Source organism: Monodelphis domestica, chromosome 1 (assembly GCF_027887165.1).
Source record: "Monodelphis domestica isolate mMonDom1 chromosome 1, mMonDom1.pri, whole genome shotgun sequence".
NCBI classification, from domain to species: Eukaryota; Metazoa; Chordata; class Mammalia; order Didelphimorphia; family Didelphidae; genus Monodelphis; species Monodelphis domestica.
This window is the reverse complement of record NC_077227.1, coordinates 395,799,352-395,823,947: the sequence shown is the minus strand read 5'-3', so window position 1 is coordinate 395,823,947 and position 24,596 is coordinate 395,799,352. Positions and strand designations below refer to the sequence as shown.

The following is a 24,596-nucleotide window of genomic DNA, read 5'->3' as shown; positions in this document are numbered from 1 at the left end:
GTGGAGAAAGACAGCTTGGAGATTGACTTTGTCTGGATTACTGAACTCCAGGATATATGTGGTTAGATAGATAGGTTAGGCAGGAGAAACTCTGGAGATCTTAAAAAGATGAAGTGGAGTCTAGTAGAAAGAAACTGTCTGAATTACTAGTCCTGGTTCTGCCACTATCACTGTCTGACCACGAACAGTTTATTCTCTTCAGAACCTTAGTTTCTTTTGTAAAATGAGGGGATTGCACATTAAGGCTCCTTCTAGTTTTAGGGGAAAAAAAGATTTATAATCAACCATTTAAATTTGGTTAAAAAAGCATTTGGAATTGGCAGCAGGTTTCTGAGAAAAAAAAAAGACATGTTCAAAAGCAAATACAAAGAGAGGCCCATATACTGTAGTGGAAAGAACAGTAAGTACATTTAGCATTTTAAGAGACAGTTCTGTGTCCTGGCTGTGCTACTATTTAGCTTTGTGACACATTTCTTAACATCTCAGTTTTTTCTCCTCTGTGAAATGGGAATAATGAAACTTAATGTTAGGATAGTCAAATGAACTGATATATGCAATTATTTTTAAGCTTTAAAGTTTGCCGTGTAAGTGTAAACTATTCTTAACCAAAGAATGTGATTCTTGCAACTGTATATTATAGATCAGATGGGAAAGAGGACCTTCTTGTTTTGAATTTAGGCACAGTTGGACCAAAGTTGGGGTTGTAAGAGGAGATAGATAGTTGGACATGGAATTTGGAAGATTTGAATTAAAATCTGGCTTCAAATTCTTTTACTAACTGTGTGTCCTTGGGCACAACCTCTGTCTGCTTCAGTTTCCCCAATTGTAAAATGAGAATAAAAACAGTATCTCTTATCCAGGACCCCTGTGAAGTAATATTAGATACTTATAAAGCTTTTATAGTACTTAGTAGGGGGTAGAGAAGGAAGAATGAGATCAAAGTTACTGTTTCCTAATAAAATTTGATTTAAAAATTGATGTAAGGCTAAGTAGAACCCAAATGATGTTGACATGTTTCTGTTGATATTGAAAAAAATAAGTGGGGAAATTCTTCAGAAAAATTTCCAAAAGTTCACATTGTTCCTTCTTGCCATTCCCTCCCATTTCTCTACTGGGGATGAAACTTAACATGGTTTATCTTATCCCATATTTGAATTTTTAGGAAAGTAATGTCTGACACTGAATAATTCTGGTAAATCTTCAGTTAAAATAGAAACCCCTAAAACATGTAAATCAAAGCTCTTAAAAAAAAAAAAGTACAGTCTTCAGCTGAAAGAGAACATTTTTAGACTTGCTTTAGCCTTGCCTGAATAGAAACAGGTTTCTGGAAAACATTTGATTCTGTTCTCTTCCACAAAAGGATATATCATTACAATAACAAGACATAACAATAATTTCACATTTAAAAATCACCTTTGAAGCAGCTAGATGACTTAGTGGATTGAGAGCCAGACCTGGAGACAGGACTGGTCCTGGTTCAAATCAGGCCTCAGACACTTCCTAACTGTGTGATCCTAGGCAAATCACTTAACCTCAGTTGCCTAGCCCTTACTACACTTTTGTCTTGAAACTATACTTAGTATTGGTTCCAAGACAGAAGGCATAGGTTTTTAGAAAATTATACCAAGAAGATAGGGGGAAAAAAATCTAAGGTGGGCTCTTTCTGATTTTTTATATATATATATTTTTTTCAAAATTTTCATATTTCTTTCTTCATTTCTCAAAATTTCTTACCATAACAGTCCACTTTTCTAGTTACAAAAGAGAGAGCTTTGTTCTTTCCTAAAGCTAATTTCTTTTTAATCTTTTTCTTTCAGGTCTTCTAGGATCTCCCAACAGTTACCTTTCTTTTTCTACCAGTTTCTTCCCATTTGTCTGAACATTTTCATGTTTTCCTTATCTTAAAAAACAAAACAAAACTCTCCAGACTCATCTTTTTCCCTTTTAACTTCTATCCCATTCATTTTCTTTTTTGTTCTTAAAGTTATTGAAAAAACTTGTTCACACCCCTAACTACCTTACTATCTGTTTTCTTTCAGCCCTTTGCAGTCTGGCTTTTGCTCCCTCAGACACCAAGCCTATTCTTAGTTTTTATCCTCTGACTACTCAGCATTTTTTAATACTATTGATATAGAGAATTAGTGTGGAATAGTATATAAAGTGCTGGACTTGGAATTAGGAAGAAGTGGGTTCAAATCCCACTGCAGATCTGTGAGCCCTGACAAGTCATTTTACCTCTCTAGGTTTCAGTTTTCTGATCTGTAAAATGGGTATGATAATAAATACTTTCTCTTCTAGGACTGTGAATATTAAGTGAAAATATGTAAAAGTGATTTGCAAACTTTGAAGTGCTATATAAATGTTATCTATTTTGCATTATTATTAGCCTTTCTTTTTCTTAAAACCTTACTTTTTGTATTAGTATCAATTCTAAAACAGAGGAGTGGCAAGGACTAGGCAGTTGGGGTTAAGTTAATTGTCTAGGGTCACAGTTTGGAAGTGTCTGAGGCCTGATTTAAACCCAGATCCCTCTAACTCCGGGCCTAGTGCTTTGTCCACTCTGCTACCTAGCTGCCCCAATTATCTCTTTTTCTACTGGATATACTTAATATACTTGCTTCTCTTGCCATCAGAGATAACACTACCAGTTTTCCTACTTTCTACCTTACCTTCCATCTTAGAATCAATACTATGTATTGGTTCCAAGACAGACAAGTGGCAAGGGCTAGGCAATGGAGGGTGACTTGCCCAGGGTCACACAGTTAGGAAATATCTGAGGTCAGATTAGAACCCAGGACCTCTCATCTCTAGGTCTGGCTCCCAATTCCCTGAGCTACCCACCTGCCTCCTGAACCCCTTTATTTGAAGGTTCATCATGGTCTGTTCTGGGCTTCCTTTTCACTCTTCCTTAACCTTGTCATTTAACCCCATGGCTTTAGCTACCCACCTATATGCAAGTAACTTTCAGATTATACCTTTGGTCCTGTCTAGACTTTCTTCCAAGTTCTAGACCTGAATTTTAAACTGCTTTTGGGGCTTTTCTGCTGGAATAGCTTGCTGATACTCTTAATTCATCATGTCTAAAACAGCTTATTGTCTTTTTAACTTTATTTTCTTTTTTCTTAAACCATTACTTTCTGTTTTAAGTAGCAACTCTAAGACAGAAGGGCAAGAGCTAGGCAAATCGAGTTAAGTGACTTGCCCAGGATCATACATAGCCAGGAAGTGTCTGAGATCAGATTTGAACCCAGATCCTTCTGAGCTCTATTCATTGTGCCACCTCCTACCTCCTTGCATTTCCTTATGATTTTACTATTTCTGGTCTACAGTATCATTTACCCACTCTCCCAAGATTAATGAAGTAAGTGGTCCCAAAGACTGTTTTTTTGAGACCTTTCCTGTAGAGAACAGGGATGTGTATTATTAACTGGGTGCTAAATGTAACAAATAAGGAACCTGTTATTGGAGTTATTGGATATTGCAGAGAACGGGCAGGTCCATAATTAAAGCCAACCCTTACTGAGTTAGTCATGAGAGTTGCTGTGAAAATTAGTCAACCCTTGCTTTAGGGGCTGTCCTAGTCATAGCTTCACTGCCCACCTCTTACCTGTTTGATTCACTTATGTTGTAGCTGAAGGGATAGATTAGATTTGGAGTTAGAATACACAGGCTTGAATTATAGCTCTACTATTTGCAAAATGAGGGTTCTGAATAAGTGATCTCCGAAGTCGATCAGTCAATAAACATTCAGTGCCTACTATGTGACCCCACACTGTACTAAGTGCTGGGGGTAAATACATGAAGAATAAACTTCACAAGAAGTTTACAGTCTAATGGGGGAGACATACACCCACATGCACATGTGAGTGCATGTGTGTATACACATCATATAATTGTATATGTAGTGAATAAGTACAAATGTATACAAAATTGTTTGGGAGGACACTAGCAATTGGGAGAGCAGGAAAACTATAGAGAAGATGATACTTGAACTGCATCTTAAAGGAAGTGAGATCCTCTCTGAGGCAAAGGGAAAGGAGTATATTCCAGGCCTGTGGCGTGATGGACAAAGGTACAGAAGATGGGACAAACAGAAGACCAGTTTGGCTTGGATCTCAGAGTTTGGGAGGAGAGTAATGTCCATTGAGTCTATAAAGATAGGTTGGGGCAAGGTTGTGAAGAATTTTATAAGCTTAGCAGAGTAGTTTATATTTTATCCTGGAGGCAATAGGAAGCTATTGGAGTTGATTGAGTAGGGGAGTCACACTTTGGCAGAATTGTGTAGGATGAATTGGAGTAGTGTAAGATTTGAGATAGGAAAACGAATTAGGAGGCTTTTGCAGTTATGTGGGTGAAAGATGTTGAGGGTCTGGGCTTAGGAGGTAACTGTGTGAGTGGAGAGAAAGAGGTCAGACATAAGAGATACTGTGAAAGAACTGATTGGATATGTAGAGTGAGAAGTCCTGAATAATGTTGATATTATGAACCTGAGAGATTGAAAGGATGATTTGATGATGTTTGGAAGAGTTTGGGGAAAATGATTATAAATTCACTTTTAGACATGTTAAGTTTGAGATGACTCTGGGACATCTAGTTTAAGATAATAGGTAATTGGTAATGCAAGACTGAAGCTCTAGGGTAATACTTTGACTGCATATGTAGATCTGAAATCATCTGCATAGAGATGATAGTTAAAGGTTGGGAGATGATGAGGTTAAGAAGAAAAAAATGGGAGAAGAGTTGAGAGACCTAGGACAGGGCCTTCAGGAACACTTGCAGTTAGGTGAAGTGATGGGAATAAAGATCTAAGAAGGAACAGTAAGACAGATGGGAGAACTAGGGTGGAGTAGTGGCATCTATAATGTCATTTGCAAGTAGAAACATTTGAAGAACCTCATCATCCATAGGGAATCTTTTTTGTTTGGATTTTTTTATGAGCCATTTTCCATGTGACTGGCAAAATACTTTGGAAGTATTGTGCCTCCTTATTTTATGTCTTACTATTTTTTGAGATTCTTGACCCTTTTCTCCTCTACTTTTCTAGTATTTTTTTTAAACTCTTACCTTCTGTCTTAGAATTGATACTAAGTATTGATTTCAAGGCAAAAGTAGAGGTAAGGGGTTGGTAATTGGGGTTAAGTGACTTGCCCAGGATCATACAGCTAGGAAGTGTCTGAGGCCACATTTGAACCCAGTGTACTAGCAGAGAAGATCTCTGAATTTCTTAAGGTAGGAAAAATTTGCAGGTCTTTCAAAATCAAAATCTTCCCTCTCATGTGCCCTAGGCCAGGAAATCAGATTTTCATCCTGCCTTGTCTTTTCTACAAATTGTCTCTGTTCACGTGGACCAAGGGTCCCCAAACTTTTTACACAGGGGGCCATTTCACTGTCCCTCAGACTGTTGGAGGGCCAGACTATTAAAAAAACTATGAACAAATCCCTATGCACACAGGAATCTGGGTAAGACCCATGTGATCAGATTCCATGGCAGGAAAAAAGAAGGCATGATACTAACGTGTGCCCTTTTGCGGTCCGTATTTATGGATCTGTAATTATAGAGCGTAATACGAAAAACAAATGCCTCACTTCCCCCACATAGTACAATGGCAACCACACTCCCCCATGCACAACATAATGGCCCCTATAACCTCCCTTTGCCCAAAAGTCTCTCCCCACATTAATACACAATACAATGACCCCCATACTCCGCCAGGTGCACAACATAATGGCCCCTATAATAATAATAATAAAAACATGCATCGCCACATACAGTACTCCAGGAGCACAGGATATGGATGCACCACCAATGAAAGAGGTGCCCCTTCCAGACGTGTGGTGGGGGCTGGATAAATGGCCTCAGGGGGCCACAGTTTGGGGACCCCTGATGTGGATTAAAAACTTCTCCAATAATCAATTCAACATCCTCAAAATCAGGCTTGTAGATTTTTTTTTAAACATTATTTTATTTGGTCATTTTCAAATGTTATTCATTAGAAACAAAGAACACCTTTTTTTTTTCCTCTCCCCTTCCTCCACCCCTCCCATTGGTGATGCATGATTCCTCTGGGTGTCACATGTGTCCTCAATCCAAGCCCATTTCCCTGCTATTGGTTTCCGTAGTAGGGTGTTTGTTCCGAGTCTCTCCTTGATCATATCTCCTCCACCCCTATAGTCAAGCTGTTGTCCTTCCTCGGTGTTTTTATTCCCACCGTTTGTCCTCTGCTTGTGGGTAGTGTTTTTTTCTCCTTGGTCCCTGCAGGTTGTTCAGGGATATTGCATTGAGACTAATGGAGGAGTCCATTACGTTCAATTGTACCACAGTGTATCAGTCTCTGTGTACAATGTTTTCTTGGTTATGCTCCTCACTTAGCATCACTTCCTGGAGGTCGTTCCAGGCTCCATGGAATTCCTCCACTTTATTATTCCTTTGAGCACAATAGTATTCCATCACCAACATATACCATAATTTGTTCAGCCATTCCCCAATTGAAGGGCATCCCCTCATTTTCCAGTTTTTTGCCACCACAAAGAGCACAGCTATGAATATTCTTGTACAAATCTTTTTCCTTATTATCTCTTTGGGGTACAAACCCAGTAGTGCTATGGCTGGATCAAAGGGCAGACAGTCTTTTATCACCTTTGGGCATAGTTCCAAATTGCCCTCTGGAATGGTTGGATCAATTCACAACTCCACTAGCAATGAATTAATGTCCCAACTTTGCCACATTCCTTCCAGCATTCATCACTTTCCTTCACTGTCATGTTAGCCAATCTGCTAGGTGTGAGGTGATACCTCAGAGTTGTTTTGATTTGCATCTCTCTGATTATCAGGGATTTAGAATACTTTTTCATGTCCTTATTAATAGTATTGATTTCTTTGGCTGAAAACTGCCTATTCATGCCCCTTGCCCATTTATCAATTGGAGAATGGCTTTGTTTGTACAATTGCTTTAGCTCTTTATAAATTTGAGTAATTAGGCCTTTGTCTGAGGTTTTTGTTATCAAGTTGTTTCCCAATTTGTTGCTTCCGTTCTAATTTTGGTTGAATTGGTTTTGTTTGTACAAAACCTTTTTAATTTCATGTAATCAAAATTATTTATTTTACATTTTGTGACTCTTCCTATGTCTTGCTTGATTTTAAAGTCTTTCCCTTCCCAAAGGTCTGGCATGTATACTATTCTGTGTTCAACTAATTTACTTATAGTTTCCTTCTTTATGTTCAGGTCATTCACCCATTCTGAGTTTATCTTGGTGTAGGGTGTGAGGTGTTGATCCAGACCTAATCTCTCCCTCACTGTCTTCCAGTTCCTAGCAGTTTTTGTCAAATAGTGGATTTTTGTCCCAAAAGCTGGGGTCTTTGGGTTTGTCATAGACTGTCTTGCTGAGGTCACTTACCCCAAGTCTATTCCACTGATCCTCTTTTCTGTCTCTTAGCCAGTACCAAATTGTTTTGATGACCACTCCTTTATAGTATAGTTTGAGATCTGGGACTGCAAGGCCACCTTCCTTTGTTTTTTTTTTTCATTATTTCCCTGGATATCCTTGATTCTTTGTCTTTCCAAATGAACTTTGTTATGTTTTTTTTCTAATTCAGTAAAAACATTTTTTGGAAGTTCAATGGGTATGGCACTAAATAGATCAGTTTGGGTAGGATGTTCATTTTTATTGTATTGGCTCGTCCTACCCATGAGCAGTTAATGTTTTTCCAATTGCTCAAGTGTAATTTTAATTGTGTGGAGAGTGTTTTGTAGTTGTGTTCATATAGTTCTTGTGTTTGTCTAGGGAGGTAGATTCCCAAGTATTTAATTTTGTCTAAGGTGATTTTGAATGGGATTTCTCTTTCTAATTCTTGCTGCTGAGATGTGTTGGAAATATATAGGAATTCTGATGACTTATGCGGGTTTATTATGTATCCTGCAATTTTGCTAAAGTTTTTGATTATTTCGATTAGCTTTTTTGTTGATTCTCTAGGATTCTTTAAGTAGACCATCATATCATCCACAAATAGTGATAACTTGGTCTCCTCATTGCCTATTTTAATGCCTTCAATTTCTTTTTCTTCTCTAATTGCTACTGCTAGTGTTTCTAGTACAATGTTAAATAATAAAGATTATAATGGGCATCCTTGTTTCACTCCTGATCTTATTGGGAATGCATCGAGTTTATCCCCCTTGTAGATGATGTTTGCTGATGGTTTTAGATATATACTGTTTATTATTTTTAGGAAAGACCCTTCTATTACTATACTTTCTAGTGTTTTTAATAGGAATGGGTGTTGTATTTTATCAAAGGCTTTTTCTGCGTCTATTGAAATAATCATGTGATTTTTGTTGGTTTGCTTGTTTATATGGTCAATTATGTGGCTGGTTTTCCTAATATTGAACCAGCCCTGCATTCCTGGTATGAATCCTATTTGATCGTAATGAATGACCCTCCTGACCATTTGCTGAAGTCTTTTTGCTAGTATCCTGTTTAAGATTTTTGCATCTATGTTCATTAGGGAGATTGGTCTATAGTTTTCTTTCTTCATTTTTGATCTACCTGGCTTTGGAATCAGTACCATATTTGTGTCATAAAAGGAGTTTGGTAGCACTCCCTCTTTGTTTATTATGTCAAATATTTTGTATAGTATTGGGCTTATCTGTTCTTTGAATTTTTGATAGAATTCACTAGTGAATCCATCAGGCCCTGGGGATTTTTTCTTAGGGAGTTCTTTGATGGCCTGTTGGATTTCTTTTTCTGATATGGGATTATTTAAGAATTCCATTTCTTCTTCAGTTAGTCTAGGCAATTTATATTTTTGTAAATATTCATCCATATTGCCTAGATTGGCATATTTATTGCCATATAATTGGGCAAAGTAGTTTTTAATGATTGCTTTAATTTCCTCTTCTTTGGAGCTAAGGTCTCCCATTTCATCTGTGATACTGTTAATTTGCTTTTCTTCCCTCCTTTTTAAAATTAGGTTGACCAGTACTTTGTCTATTTTGTTTGTTTTTTCAAAGTACCAGCTTCTTGTCTTATTTATTAATTCAATAATTCTATCACTTTCAATTTTATTAATTTCTCCTTTAATTTTTAGGATTTCTAATTTGGTTTTCTTCTAGGGGTTTTTATGTTAGCCTTCAAGTTTTTTGATTTGCATGTCCAATTCATTGATCTCTGCCCTCCCTAATTTGTTAATATATGCACTCAGGGATATGAATTTTCCTCTGAGTACTGCTTTGGCTGCATCCTATAAGGTTTGAAAAGATGTCTCACCATTGTCATTTTCTTCAATGAAATTATTAATTGTTTCTATGATTTGTTCTCTAGCTGATTTTGGAGTATCATATTATTTAATTTCCAATTGATTTTTGATTTTGCTCTCCACGTACCCTTACTGATCATTATTTTTATTGCCTTATGATCTGAAAAGGTTGCATTAATTATTTCTGCTTTCCTACATTTGTATGCCATGTTTTTATGACCTAGTATATGGTCAGTCTTTGTGAATGTGCCATGTGCTGCTGAAAAGAAGGTGTATTCCTTTTTATCCCTATTTATTTTTCTCCATATATCTACAACTCTAATTTTTCTAAGATTTCATTCACCTCTTTTACCTCTTATTTATTTATTTGATTTATCTAAATTTGATAGTGGTTGGTTCAGATCTCCCACTAGTATAGTTTTATTATCTATTTCCTCCTTTAGTTCTCCTAGTTTCTCCATTAGAAATTTGGGTGCTATACCATTTGGTGCATACATGTTGATTAGTGATATTTCCTCGTTGTCTATACTCCCTTTTATCAGGATGTATTTACCTTCCCTATCCCTTTTAATCAGGTCTATTTTTGCTTTGGCTTTGTCAGATATCATGATTGCTACTCCTGTCTTCTTTCTGTCAGTTGAGGCCCAATAGGTCTTAATCCAACCTTTAATTCTGACCTTGTGGGTTTCTACCCGCCTCATGTGTGTTTCTTGAAGACAACATATGGTAGGATTTTGGATTCTAATCCACTCTGTTATTCGTCTACATTTTATGGGTTAGTTCATCCCATTCACGTTCAATGTTATGATTGTCATTTGTGAGTTCCCCAGCATTTTGATATCCTCCCATAATTCTGACCTTTCTTCTTTTGCTATTACCTTTTAAACCCGTGGTTTATTTTAAAGCAGACCCCCTAATCCCCTCCCTTGTTATGCTTCCCTTTCTAGCCCCTCCCTTTTTGTTCCCTCCCCCTCCCCCTCTCCTCTCCCTTTTTGTGTTCCCTTTCCCTCCCTACCTCCCTTGATTTTCCCTTCTCCCTTTCCCTGTTGGATAAGATAGAATTCAAGATCCCACTGGATCTAGATGCTCTTCCCTCTCAGAGTTGGTTTCACTGAGAGTAAGGTTTTGGTATTACCAGTTAGTACTCTTTTCCTCTCCTTCTTATAAGAGAATTCTTCCTCTCCCCTTCCCGTGTATATCTTTGTGTGACAAAGATTGTTCTATTTAATTTATTTCTATTTCTTCAAATATATCTTAGTACTTTCATTGATTCCCCCTTTCCTGTTTCTTTCTTTTTTTCTCCCTCCCCTCCAAATCATGTTAATGCCCCAATCTTTCCCTATGAGTGATTCTTCTGATTACTCTATTAATGCATACAATTTTTGAAAATTGCACATAACATTTCCCCCATATGTTAGTATATATAATTTGATCTAATTGTGGCCCTTATAGAAGAGGGTTTGAATAAAAGAAAAAAATAAAGCACTTTTCTCCTTTCCCCTTTCTTACATATTTACCTTTTCATGTTTCTCTTGTTCTTTGTGTTTGGATGTCAAACTTTCCACCGAGTTCTGGTCTTTTCTTTATGAATATTTGGAAATCTTCTATTTTGTGGAATGCCCATACTTTCCCCTGGAAGTATATAGTCAGTTTTGATGGGTAGCTGATTCGTGGTTGAAGACCCAGTTCTCTTGCTTTTCTGTATATTGTGTTCCAGGCTTTATGGTCTCTTAGTGTGCTCGCTGCTAGGTCATGTGTGATCCTTATTGATGCGCCTCTGTATCTGAAGTTTCTCTTCCTAGCTTCTTGTAATATTTCCTCCTTAGTTTGGAAGCTCTTGAATTTGGCAATTACATTCCTGGGAGTTGTCTTTTGGGGATTTAGTATAGAGTGTGTTCTATGAACTCTTTCGATTTCTATTTTGCCCCCTTGTTTGAGAACATCTGGGCAATTTTCTTCAATGATTTCTTGTAGTATGGCATCGAGATTTTTATTAATCTCTGGTTTTTCAGGTAGACCAATGATTCTCAAGTTGTCTCTCTTTCTTCTGTTTTCCTGGTCTGTCACCTTGTCAGTGAGATATTTTATGTTTTCTTCTATTTCATTAATTATTTTACTTTGCTTTATTAATTCTTGCTGTTTTGCAAGATCACTGTTTTCCAGTTGCTTAATTCTGGTCTTTAAGGACTGGTTTTGCTTTTCAGTTTGGTCTGCCCCTTCTGTTAGAGGCTTCCAGCTCTTTCTCCAATTGTGAGATTTTGTCTGTCAGGCTGTAGACCTCTTTCTGAATTTGTTCCCATTTTTCTAGCCAGAAGGTTTCCATCTTTTGGATAACCTCCATTTTGAGTTCTTCCAGAGCTTGTGGATAGTTTCCATTTTTTGGGGCATGTTTTGATTTTGTTTGCATTTCATCCTCTTTTCCATCTGTAGCCTGTGCTTTACCTCCATAAAAGTTTTCAATAGTCACTTTTTTCCCTTTCTTCTTGGAGGGTTGATCTTAGGCACTCTGAGCCATCTTGGTGGTTTTCCCTTTCCTTTTCAGTCAGAAATCTGAGTGAAATGGGCGGATTTTGATGTTTTTGCCTCAGGCTGATTCTTCCCAGCAGCTGAAGTTTATTAGTGCGCCCACCCACGCAGTCTGTCTCTTCTCTCCGGTTCGGCGTGCAGGCTTCCCCTGTAAAACTGCTCTACGTAGTTCCTTGGTAGTCCTTGTCAGTTCCCAGGGACCCTGGGGTCCCCCCCCCCCCACTACAGCAAGGAGCGGAGGAGATTTTGCCTCAGGCCATATCTAGAGCTTCCGTGGTGATTGTGGTTTGCAGGAGTCCCCGGTCTGCATGCTCTCCAGTGAAACCACTTTGAGGGGTAGTTCTCTGGGAGTCTTCTTTAGATCCCAAGGACCCTGGAGTGCTCCCTACTCACTGCAGAGATGTTCCTCACTCACTCGCTGTCTCCGGTGAGTGCGCTGGTCCCTACTCCGGGGTGGGGGAGGGCAGCTCAGCTTAGCTCACGCTTGGCAGTGAGATTTCTCTCCCTCTTATAGTGTGTAAGTGTTCAAACCCCATGTACCTTCGTTGCTGTGGGCTGTTGGAGAGTCCCTCTGATCATCTAAAGATGATTTTTATGCTCTTTTGAGGTAGTCTATTTCGTTCATTTCTGGGGAGAGGAAGCAATTTGCGTCTAGATTGCCACCATGTTTACCCGGAAGTCTAGGCTTGTAGATTTTGATGTGGACTTTAGCTCTTTTACACATTTGTGGGACTCTGATATGAATTTTGGAAATCTCTTTTTCAGAGATTCTAAGTCCTGAGTTGTAAAAGACTTGTGAATTTTTGTATGGAGGACCCCAGAACCATCAGTTAGCCTAGCCTAGCCACATCACAAAGAGGCATAATTTTGTGCCCCTGTGACTTCAGGTGTTAAGGTGTTATCCAGCTTGCTGACTGACTTAGTATTATTACCAACTCCAGCAACCTCAGGTGTTATGTCTTTAGCCTTGTCTGTCCATCTTGTCTTTGTCAGTCAAATCTTCATTCTTTGTCTCTCCAGTCCCCCCATCACTCCCCTTATCCTTGTTCTTCTTAGACAAGTAATCATTACAGATTTCAGTTAGAATAGGTATTTGTTTAAATAAATCTTCTAATCTATTATCAATTAGTAAAACTTGAGCCTGTTTCTTGGGTAAAATCATTCTCAAAACAATCTTAACATATGTCAGGGTCTGGATAGCTGCCATCAGAAGTACATAAACTTGGGTCACTGACTGCCACAGAAATGAACTATTAAATGGAGTGATGTTTATAAATGATGTTGTATTTGTTATCATTTCAATTGTCCATAACCACTATTGTAAAGGTATTGTATATTAGACAATGTGTCTAATATATTCCTAAAGCCAAAAACACTATTGCCCAAAACAGAATCTGCCACATATTGTCAAGATCTATAAACTTCAACTTGTACCCCAAAGTTGTCCCCAAGATGGTTACCCTGCTCAGGGGTTCTGTCACCCCCTTGCAGTTAAATAAAAGGATTCTTTTTAAACTGGGGTGCCAAACTGTACTAGCGAAGGGGGGGGGTTCGTCAGGAACCAAAGCTTGAAAGGTCTAAGAGCAAAGCTTGAAAGGTCTAAGAGAAAGAGGGGACAGATAAAAAGAAATGCACAAGGGAAGGTGAGAGATTTGATGCAGGTCCAGAGCTGTAAGGTAAGGAGGAAATCCCCTTCAGTCTTTTGTTTCTGTTTCTTCCCTTGATAGAAATTATCCTGATCCCCTTAGTACATTAGATGCATAAGATGTTCCGTTTCTTCTGGATTAATAAAATCTATTTATTCTTTTTGGTATTTAGGAATGGTAGGTTTAGGGTAGAAGGAAAATTAGGAAATCCCTAATTTCTATTTTAACCTAAATTCCCCATAGAGGTTGAGGACTCAGGTCTGGGGAACTGAGTCCCTAGTGAGATTGCGGAGTCAGGCTGTTGTATTTTCCTGATATAGAGGGATGAACAGTTATTGAAGAGATCAATTGAAAATCTTGGGTGGATAGTCTTTTCCCCAAAGGGAAAAAATCTCTATCCACTACTGAAGAAGGATGGCTAATCTGATTTTCTTCAGATAGATGAGGGATCTATCAACAGGTTGAGCTCAGCAAGATGCTCTTCTCTCAGGTTCAAAAGAGAGAAGAACCCTCTTCCCAACTGCTGATCTCCTTTTCTTGGCTAGAGGTTGTAGCCCATTCCCCATTGACAGCAGAATTCCATTCTCTTCCTGCATGATGTTTTCCTGCAAACCAAGTCCTTGCAATGCAGTCTGTAATTCTCTCATCCACACCAGGTCCTCCCTACTTCAGACCTGACTTTCTATCCACTGAGCTACCAAACTGTCCCCTTTCTGATAGTCTTATACCTTTTTCTCCCCACCCACCAAATACTCTGTGATAAGTTACCCTGGCTTCCTTGCTGTTATTTGCACAAGATGCTTCATCTCCTAACTGTGTGTTTTTACTGGCTGTCCCCAATTTCTAGAATTTTCTTCATTTTCTCTGTTTCCTGGATTCCCTTACTTCCTTCATTGACCCAGGTAACATGCTACCTTTTACAGGAAGCCTATCCGAGGCCCTCTCAGTGGTAGCACCTTTCCTCAGTTGATTATTTCCATTAGTTGGTGTAGTGCAGAGATGGTAAACCTTTTAGAGGGGCGGGTGATGTGAGAAATGTCCTCAGGTGTGCGTGGAGATGGGGAGAGGAGCAGCATCCCTCTAGTTTTCTAGTAATGAACTCTGTGCTGGGATGACAGCATGTATGCCCACAGAGAGGGCTCTGAGTGCCCTCTCTGGTATATGTGCCAGAGGTTCACCATCATAGATATATTGAATAGAGAGCTGAGCCTGGAGTCAGGAAGTCTTGAGTTCAGATTTGGTCTCAAACTCTTCAAGGTGGGGATAATAATAACATCTAATTCCCAAAGATGTTGTGAAGATTAAATGAGCTATTATTTGCTAAGCATTTAGTATAGTGCCTGGCACTATGATATATAGTAGGCACTATATATATATATATGTATATATATATATATATATATATATATATATTTATGGCACCCAGCATATATGTATATAGTAGGTGCCATATATAAAACCCTAGTTATTATTCTGTATCCTGTTTGTACATAGTTGTTTGCATGCCATGGTCCTGTTGACTGAACTGAATTTGAGAAAAAATTCAGTCTTAATTTCAGTTTCAAATCATCTCCTTCCTACTTTTCTCTCCCCTACCCTTTGAGAAGGCAAAAACAAAATCCATTGCAAATAATGATATCATTCAAAACAAATTCCCAGGAGTCAGCTGGATGTCTCAGTGGTTTGAAAGCCAGGCCTAGAGATGGGAGGTCCTAGGTTCAAATCTATCCTCAGACACTTCCTTGCTGTGTGACCCTGGGTAAGTCACTTATTGCCTTGCTCTTACCTCTCTTCTGCCTTGGAACCAATACGTAGTATTGATTCTAAGGTGGAAGGTAAGGGTTTAAAAAACAACAACAAAACAAAACAAAAAAACAAATTCCCACATTAGCTATGCCCAAAATAAGTTAAAAAGAAAAGAAGATGCTTCAATTTGTATTCTTGAGTCCATCAGCTTTCTATCAGAAGTAGATGGCATGTTTCATCACAAGTTCTTACAGTTGTGGTTGGTCATTGTCTTGATTAGAGTTGCCATATATTTCAAAATTCCTTATCTTCTACAATATTGTTGTTATTGCATAAATTATTCTCCTGGTTCTATTCATTTCACTCTACATCTTCCCAGGTTTTTCTGAAACCATTTCTTTCATCATTCTTTCAGCCATTCTATAATTGATGGACATTACAGGGACTTTTTTTTCTCTCTAATTTTTGCATTCCCATTCCATAGCATCATAGTACCTGGCACAAGGGAACAGATAATAAATGTTTGTTGACTTTCTATCTTTTCCAGCTAGAGATATACCGAAATGCTGAAGACTTATGTAGATTTACTTTATCCTTCAACTCTGCTGAAGTTATTCTTGTTTGATGTTAATATTCCAGAAATTAATTGAATAAACTCTATGAAATCTGTGGGTGCCTCTACCAAAGAATTTCCTCTGATTTTAACATGCATGGATGATACCTTGTTGGAGATGAAAAACTTTAAGCCTGTTTGCGCCAACTGAATGCAGTGGTTTTTATCATTTTAAAATGATAAGCACAGAATGTTTTTATATTCTTTATGCTTTTCAGTAAATTGTGTGACTGTGGATAAGTGATCTTTTGTAGAAGACACAGTCTCCGAAAACCTCCTTGTTCTTGTGTTTTTATCAAGGATATTTTTTATTCATGCTTAAATCATGCTTATAAGGATTTTATAGAAAAAAATAGTAGAAACACCAAAAATGAAGATATGTGGACAAAAATATACCAGAATAAAATATTGAATGAAGATCTATGCCAGTACCATGAAAAATCATTGAGGAACTGAAATAGCTAAAATAACTGATGTGCCTTAGATGAAAAAAGATACATCATAAGATTCAGAGAGATATTCTTTGATGGCTTAAAGAAGTTAAGAAAACTAGCTCTTGTGAGAAATAAGAGCAAATAAAAGAATTTGTAGGTTTAAGTGATAATAGGAGGAAATAAAGTTAAAACCAAAAGATGATTTAAAAGATTGATGGGAAGTAATGAAAAAAAAATCAAAATGAAGACTGAAGGGGTAGCTAGATGGCTCAGTAGATTGAGAGCTAAGCCTAGAAATGCATTCAAATTTGACTTCAGTTACTTCCTAGCTGTGTGACTGGGCAAGTCAGTTAATCCCTGTTGCTTAGCTCTTATCACTCTTTGGTCTTGAAAATAATACTTAGTGAAAGGTAAGGATTTTTAAAAAATCCTCAATATTCAACTCCCCTTTTATGTGTTACAGTTAAACTTTAATACTACAGTGATGAAGGGGAAAAAATAATAAATGAAAAGATAGAAATAGCATATTATGGTTCTTCAGTTATGATCACAATGTACTTTTTGAGGAAAACAAAATACAGTTGGGGCAATTTAGAATTTTATATATACAAAATTAAGCAGAAGCCATTGATCTCAGAGCTATGCCTTTATTTCTGTAAGAGATGGTGACCATTTGAGAAGCTTTGGAGCCTTAAAGAGTCTGCAGAATGAATCTTGCTTTTCTTTTTCTTTTTAATTTCAGTTTGATCTTATTTCCCGTTTTGAATTCTTCCCACCACCCCCCCATTCAGAAGGAAAGAAAAACAAAATCCACAATTAAGTATAGTTATGCAAAACAAATTCCCATATTAGCTGCATCAAAAAAGGAAGAAAGAGGGGGCAACTGGGTAGCTCAGTGGATTGAGAACCAGGCCTAGAGACTGGAGGTCCTGGGTTCCAATGTGATCTCAGACACTTCCTAGCTGTGTGTCCCTGGGCAAGTCACTTAACCCTCATTGCCTAGCCCTTACCACTGTTCTGCCTTAGAACCAATATGTAGTATTGATTCTAAGGTGGAAGGTAAGGGTTCTTAAAAAAAAAAAGGAGAAAGAAGGAAACAGAAGAGAAGTGCTTCAGTTTGTACCTTTGAATCCGGCAGTCCTTTATTTGGAGGTGCATAGCATGTTTTATCATGAGTTCTTTGGAGTTGTGTTGATATGAGTTATACTAAGTCTTTTAGAGTTTATCATTTTTATATTATTATTGTACAAATTCTCTTGTTTCTGCTTATTTATTTTTTATATGTTTATTATTTATTATGCCTTCCCAGATCTTTTTGAAATTATCCCCTCTGACACTTCTTACAGCACAATAGCATTCTGTCAAATTTACATACCACAACTTGTTCACCCATTCTTCTCCAGTTCATGAATTCTTTAATACCACAAAAAGATTTGCTATAAATATTTTTTGTAGGTTTTCCCCTCTTTTTTTGACTTTAACTGTGTTCTCTAATGTATTTGAGATATGAGTCCTTTAGCCAAGAAATTGTCTATAAATTTTTTCCCCCAATTTTCTTCTTTCTTTCTGATCTTGGTTACATTGGTTTTATTTGTACAAACCCTTATTATTTACTGTTATCAAAATTGTCCATTTTACATCTCATGATGGCTATCTCTTATTTGTTTATAATTCTTCTATTCATAAATCTGATAAATCATTTGTTCCTTGTTCTAATTTACTTATGCTAGCCCCCTTTATGTCCAGGTTATATATCCATTTTGACCTTATCTTGGGAAATGGTGTAAGATATTGGTCTATACTTAGTTTTTGCCAGATTGATTTCTATATCTTTCCCCAATAGTTTTTACCAAATAGTAAATTCTTTTTTCAGAAGCTTAAATCTTTACATTTATCAAAATACAAGGTACCATAATCCTTTTTTTCATTGTGAATGATGACATTGCCCCAGAACACAAACCACATTTTTATTGAGCCAGACTCTCATTATGACTTACATTCTTTATATTAATGTGGACATCACTGAATTATTATTAGCCTCTCCAAATCTGTTTGTATAAAATACAAAGATGCTAAAAGATAGATTGCCTCATTCTCTTCTCTTATCATAGTTCAATTATAAATCAAAAATTTATCTAAATTTAAGTAGTAAAAAACCAGGCTTATGGATTGGTAATTGATATCTTTCCAGTTACTTTTTGGTAATAGTTCTGTCTGTAATCTTTCACATTCTTTCCCTCTTGTCCATGTTTTCTCATATGAACCAGGACTTTGGGTTATGTTATTGGCTCTGCCATTATTTCTGGGGAAGTCATATCACTTCTTGGGTATCTTCATTTTTAAGATAAGGAATTTGGTGTTCTTTAACCCTACCTTTCACCATATTTATTTTCTGTTATGGTGTTCATTTTTTTTTTAAACCCTTACCTTCCATCTTGGAGTCATACTGTGTATTGGCTCCAAGGCAGAAGAGTGGTAAGGGCTAGGCAATGGGGGTTAAGTGACTTTTCCAGGGTCACACAGCTAGGAAGTGTCTGACGCCAGATTTGAACCTAGGACCTCCCATCTCTAGGCCTGACTCTCAATCCACTGAGCCACCCAGCTGCCCCCCCTGTGGTGTTCATTTTAAATGTAGGTTATCTGTAGCTTTGTTCCATTTGTAGCTGATAGCAATAATACATTGACCATATAAATTACCTTTGAAGTACTTCTGATAAATGACTTTGAGATAGACAGATATATAGAAAATATTAAAATGACCATTTTCCATTTCTTATTTATTATATTTATGCTGTCTGCATCACAGTGTTATAGGATTATGTAAAAAAGTTTGTTTTTCAAGCACTTGGTAACAAATTCTATTTAAATAGGAGTTACTATTGTTCATTGCTTTGGTCTGTTTCCTTTTCCTCCCCTTCTTCATTGATGAACTTCCTTTGCTTTCTGCCAGTTGTTCTACCAGAGAGTTGAACGTTGGGAAGTAAATTTCTTGGCCCCAATTTGCCATGATCCTCTTGCTGGCAGACATTTGTTTGCATTAAGTCTGATGGAATTTTCAAAATATGGTTTTTTTCTCTTACATCATATAGTATCTTGGAAGACTCTTTTTCTCTTCTTCTAGAATGGCCAACTTGGTGTAACACAGTGGGTAACAGCATGCAACCGATTGACACCTTTACTTCTTTCCCAAGGCCGGTGGCTCCAGACATCCTCTGGCTTTTTCCAGGTAAGATTTGTTGTTCAGCTTGGTATGAAAACCTTACTGTTTATGACCAAATGTCATGTATTTATAGATTAGTCAACCAAAGCATGTGATGGGCATACCTCATAGGGCCTCTTCTGGACTTCTCTGATTCTGGCCAGCCTGAGACTTTCTTATAGTGTGGTGTCTTGGGTGGTGCTGTTAATAAATACACTGGACCTTCCATCACCCAGCTCAGGAGACCAGGCCACAGTCTGATGACTTTTACTATTAGGAATTCCTTCCAGATATTCAGTTGAGAGTTCACTCTTCCGCTTTATTCACTGCTGCAGCTGCTTAGTAGCTAAGATTTTAGAAGGGCAAAGAAACCTAAAAGCACTTTATTCTACCTTAGAACTTGCTAAAACAAAACTTTAAAATATACAGCCTTAACCCTCATTGCCTAGCCCCCCCCTTCCTTTTTTTCTAGGTAAGGAAACTGAAGCTTAAGGAGGGTAGATGCCTAGCCCAAATTTGCACAGATAGTAAGTCTCTGGTGGGTTTTGAACTCCTGTTCTTGGACTCTAGAGCCAATGTGTTTTTCATTTTCCTGTGCTGTCCCAGTTCCTCACTTGCAGAGAGTTTACTTGCACAGCACAGAACAATGAAAAAGTATATTGGACTTGACGTTGAGAGGCCTTAGGTTCCAAAACTGACTTTTGACATTTTCTAGTTGTTGATGCTTAGGTCAGTCACTTAACCTAGTTGCCTCACTCATTCATGAATAAAGTGCCAATAATCCTTGTAATATTTACCTTACAAGGTGGTAGTGAGGGAAGTATTGCAGACTTAAAAGTGAATTAGGGTAAAAATGATGATGAAGGGATTAATTGTAAGTCAGTTTGAAACTGGCAAATAAAAGCAGGCGTTTAAGTGGTGGTGATTAGTTTCTTAGCCTCTTGCTCCCAAATACTTTTTTGTCTTTATTATAGTTGAAGTACAAATTGGGACATTTTCCCTCTTTTTTAATTGAAAATGGTAATCAAGGTGGTAACAGTGTTGAGTAGGAGATGTCTTGTTTTAAAGATGGTGAGATCTGGGTTCAAATCCTGCCTCTGACATTTCAGCTGTATGACCCTGAGCAAATCGCTTTATCTTTCACAGTCACAGACAGCTGTCTTAAGATTTATACATTGCAGAATAGGTATTGATCAGCATTGGTAGAGGAAGTTTACTCAATAGGAGTTCTATAAGTCAGTCAAGTCCAATTTTAAAAAATCAGGATATTGTGGAAGAGAGAAATTGGGAAGCATGCAAAAAGGCAGAAGCAGTAGCTGAGTGATGACCTGCCAGTCAAATATGAGGGTTCTATTTGGAATTTTACTGGGAGAAACACCCAACTTCTGGCTGGACCCTGTGTGTGGCTTGTATGAGGGAAGAAGACTGGGTTTTCCTCTCTTGGATTTTGAGAGACTCAAGCTGAAGGAAGTCTTGTGATTTGAAGGCAGAAGAAAGAAGAACAAAAGTCCAGATATCTCTCTGACTTGCTCTGTTGATGATAGTGACTGAACTTTCGGACCTATGAACCATTTCTCTCACTTGAACTATATTCCAACATCCTCCAATCTAAGACTCACTATAGTATTAGGGAAATCCCTAACCCGCTTACCTCTGTTCTCTATCCTTTCCTGTCTTCCCCAAATAAACCCCTTACTTAAGATAAAAAAGAGAAAGAGCATTTAATTTGAAACATCATAAACTCACCCCTGAGTGATTTAGAAAGAAGAAGAAGAAGGAAAGGGGAGGGAAACTGAAGGGAAGAAGGGGGAGGAAGGGAGGTATAGAGGGAGGAGGGGAAAACAGAAGAAATAAGATAACTGCCTGTCTGTTAGTTATCAAATTCTAATCAAATATAGTCCCTTATTATTATTATATTCATTGAAAATATCAACATTTGGGGCAGCTAGGTAGCATAGTGAATAGCGTGCCAAGCTAGGAAAAAAATTAGATTGGATAATTAAGAAATTATTCCTAACATTGGAGAGAAGTTGTGTGATGAAGTCAGAAGCCAAATTTCAAAGGAGTGACAAATGAATGACAGAGGAATTGGAGGCAACTAATGTTAACAGTTTTTTCTAGGAGTTTGCTTGAGAAAATGGAGAGATAGGAATAACTTAAGGGGCTACCAGAAGTTAGTGGAGGGTTTTTAAGGATGGGAGAGACTTGGGAACGTTTGAAGGCAGCCTCCTGGAGACAGATGAGACAAGATGTCTTCCATCTGACAGCCTTTCAGATACTTGAAGACAGCTATCTTGTCTCCTCAAGTCTTCTCTTCCCATGAAAACCATTGTTTATTTCTTCAGTTGATCCTCATATGACATGTTCTTTGGTAATTTTGTTTGCCTTCCTCTGGATATTCTCCAATTTACTGATGTCCTTCCTAATATATGTCACTTAGAACTGAACCTGTTGGCTACAGATAAGATCTGACAAGGGTAGAATATACCTGTCTTATTGTGTCACAGTGGTGACTCTCTCCATGTCTCCCTCATATTGTACTTTTAAGGTTGATTTTTTCTTTAAACCCTTACCTTCTGCCTTAGAATCAATATTGTGTATTGGTTCCAAGGCAGAAAGAGTGGTAAGGGCTAGGTAATGGAGGTTAAGTGATTTGCCCAGGGTCACATAGCTAGGAAATGTCTGAGACCAGATTTGAACCTGGGACCTCCCATCTCCAGGCCTAGCTCTCAATCCACTGATACACCCAGCTTCCCTCTTAAGGTTGATTTTTTAAACTGAAATATAAATCTTATTTACTTATTTTTAACATTATTTTCTTTTTTAATTTTGAGTTTCAAATTCTCTTCTTCCCCATACCTCTTCCCACCTACTGAGAAAGCAAGCCAAATTATATCAATTATATATGTAAAACATTTCCATATTAGCCATATTGCAAAAAAAAAAAAGCAAGAAAGTTATGCTTCAATTTGCACTCAGTTCATCAGTTCTCTGAAGGTGGAGAGTATCTTTTTATGAGTCTTTTGGAATTGACTTAGAACATTGTATTGATCTGAATAGCCAAATCTTTCACAAATTCATTATTGTTACAACATTGCTTTCACTGTGTACAGTGATCTTCTGGTTCTTCATACTTCACTTTGAATCAGCTTATTTAGGTTCTTGTCATGCTTTTTCTGAAATCACCCCTTCTTAATTTCTTACAACACAATAATACTTCATCACAATCATATTCCATAGTTTGTTCAGCTATTCCCCAATGATGAGCATCCCTTCAAAAATTTTTTTTAAACTTTACCTTCTATCTTAGATATTAAGTATCAGTTCTAAGACAAGAGCAGTAAGGGCTAGGCAGTAATAACACAATTAGCAAGCCAGATTTCCCATATCTTTGCTGTCACAAAAAGAGCTATTATAAATCTTTTTGTACATCTAGGTCCAATTTCTTTTTTCTTTAAACTCTTTGGCATATAGACCTAGTAGTGATATTGCAGATATATGTACTTTTTTTTTTTAATTTGAGCATAGTTGCAAATTATTCTCCAGAATGGTTGGACCAGTTCACAACTCTACCATTAGTCATTAGTGTACCTATTTTCCCTCAACTGCTCCAACAAAATTTCTGATAGGTATGAGGTAAAAACTGAGTTGTTTTAATTGGCATTTCTCTAATCAGTAGTGATTTAGAGCATTTTTTTATATGATTACATATAGCTTTGATTTTTTTTTGTCTGTGAACTGCCTTTTAATATCCCTATTAAATTTCTTATTTGATTCAAACCAACATTGTAGGGGCATCTATGTATAGTGCACCAGATCTGGAGTTGGATAAGCCTGGGTTCAAATTTGGTCTCAGACATTTCCTAGCTAGTGAACTTGGGCAAGTCACTTAACCCAAATTGCCTAATCCTTACCACTTTTCTGCTTAGAATTAACACTAAGATAGAAGGTAGGAGTTTAAAAAACAAACAAGCAAACAAAATACCAACATTATAGCCAGATAGTGGTTCATGAGGAGCTTTATATTTAATAAACATTTTTTAAGTATTATGTATAAGGTACCTAGGATACAGAAATGAAAAATTAAATGTCTTGAACCCAAAGAGCTTATTGTCTACTATATTGTGCTTCATTTGTTTGAGTTTCATCTCCATCTAAATAGTTTGTTAAGGCCATAGACTGTCTCATGTTTTCTTATTATTGCTCTTGTGTCCTAATATAGTGTTATGTACATAGTACACTCTCAGAAATTACTTGTTGATCGATTATCTCTTTTGTGATATGATTTAGCAGTAAATTTATTTTTACATTTGGAGTTTGGGTGAATATATGAAGAGAAGCACTGCATTCTCATTTTTAGGCTTGGCTTCAGTTAATGAAACTCTTTACTATCCTCTTTTCCTTTTATATTGTCAAGACACACTCAAGAACTGTACCTGTTTTACTTTGCCTCTGTGTCTCCTTTCTTTCACTTGTCTTCTGTATTAGCTGCATGACATTTCTGTGAACATGCTCAGTGGTTCCAACTTTGGGTGTATCAAAGACGTTTAAAGATGAATACTTTCCTTTAAGGGTTGAGATAGAAACATTGGGTGGTAATAGAAGGTTAGCAGAAAAATAAATAAATGTACATATGTGTACGTAAAAACTAAGTGTTGTCCATTTTATACTTACCATCTGCTATACTTAATATGGTGTTAGAGAAATGTCAGTTCATGAATAATGATAGGATAGAGTAGGGAGGTAAAGCCACAGCAAGAATCTATTGGCCACTAGTGGAGATGCTTGGGGAGAGAGACCATTTAACCAAATGGAAGAAAACACAGCCAAAACCCAAGCTAGGTGGAACCACTATTAGTTGTGGTCTTTGAACCTGTTTGAGTGCTTTGTGCCCTAGCTGGACCATTAAATTGATGTATGTGATGTAATGTGAGGTGTTCTGTGTTTAGTCTGCCCTTTACAAAGCCTGCTTGATACTCATGAATTAAAGCATAGATGTCCCTGGGACAGACCAGGTGAATCTTGACTAATCTTTTAATAGCCATGTTTAGAAGAATAGTAATAGATGATCTCTACAACTGAAAATTCCTCTCCCCACCTTGTTAGAATTAAAGAAAGAATTAGTATTTTCATTCCAAATGTCCCATTCCCTCTTGGACTGTGAACTATTCAGATCCCAAGG

At 37.3% G+C, this 24,596-nt stretch overlaps 1 protein-coding gene across 1 annotated transcript in view; it reads left to right on the top strand.

Moving 5' to 3' along the window:
- The window catches only part of LOC100032469 (ubiquinol-cytochrome-c reductase complex assembly factor 1), a 147,570-nt gene that overhangs the window by 14,243 nt on the left and 108,731 nt on the right, over nt 1–24,596 (top strand). Inside the window, exon 2 of the mRNA XM_056822136.1 lies at nt 19,337–19,441. Within this exon, the coding sequence (XP_056678114.1) occupies nt 19,337–19,441 (105 nt within the window). The remainder of the gene's footprint in view (nt 1–19,336; nt 19,442–24,596) is intronic.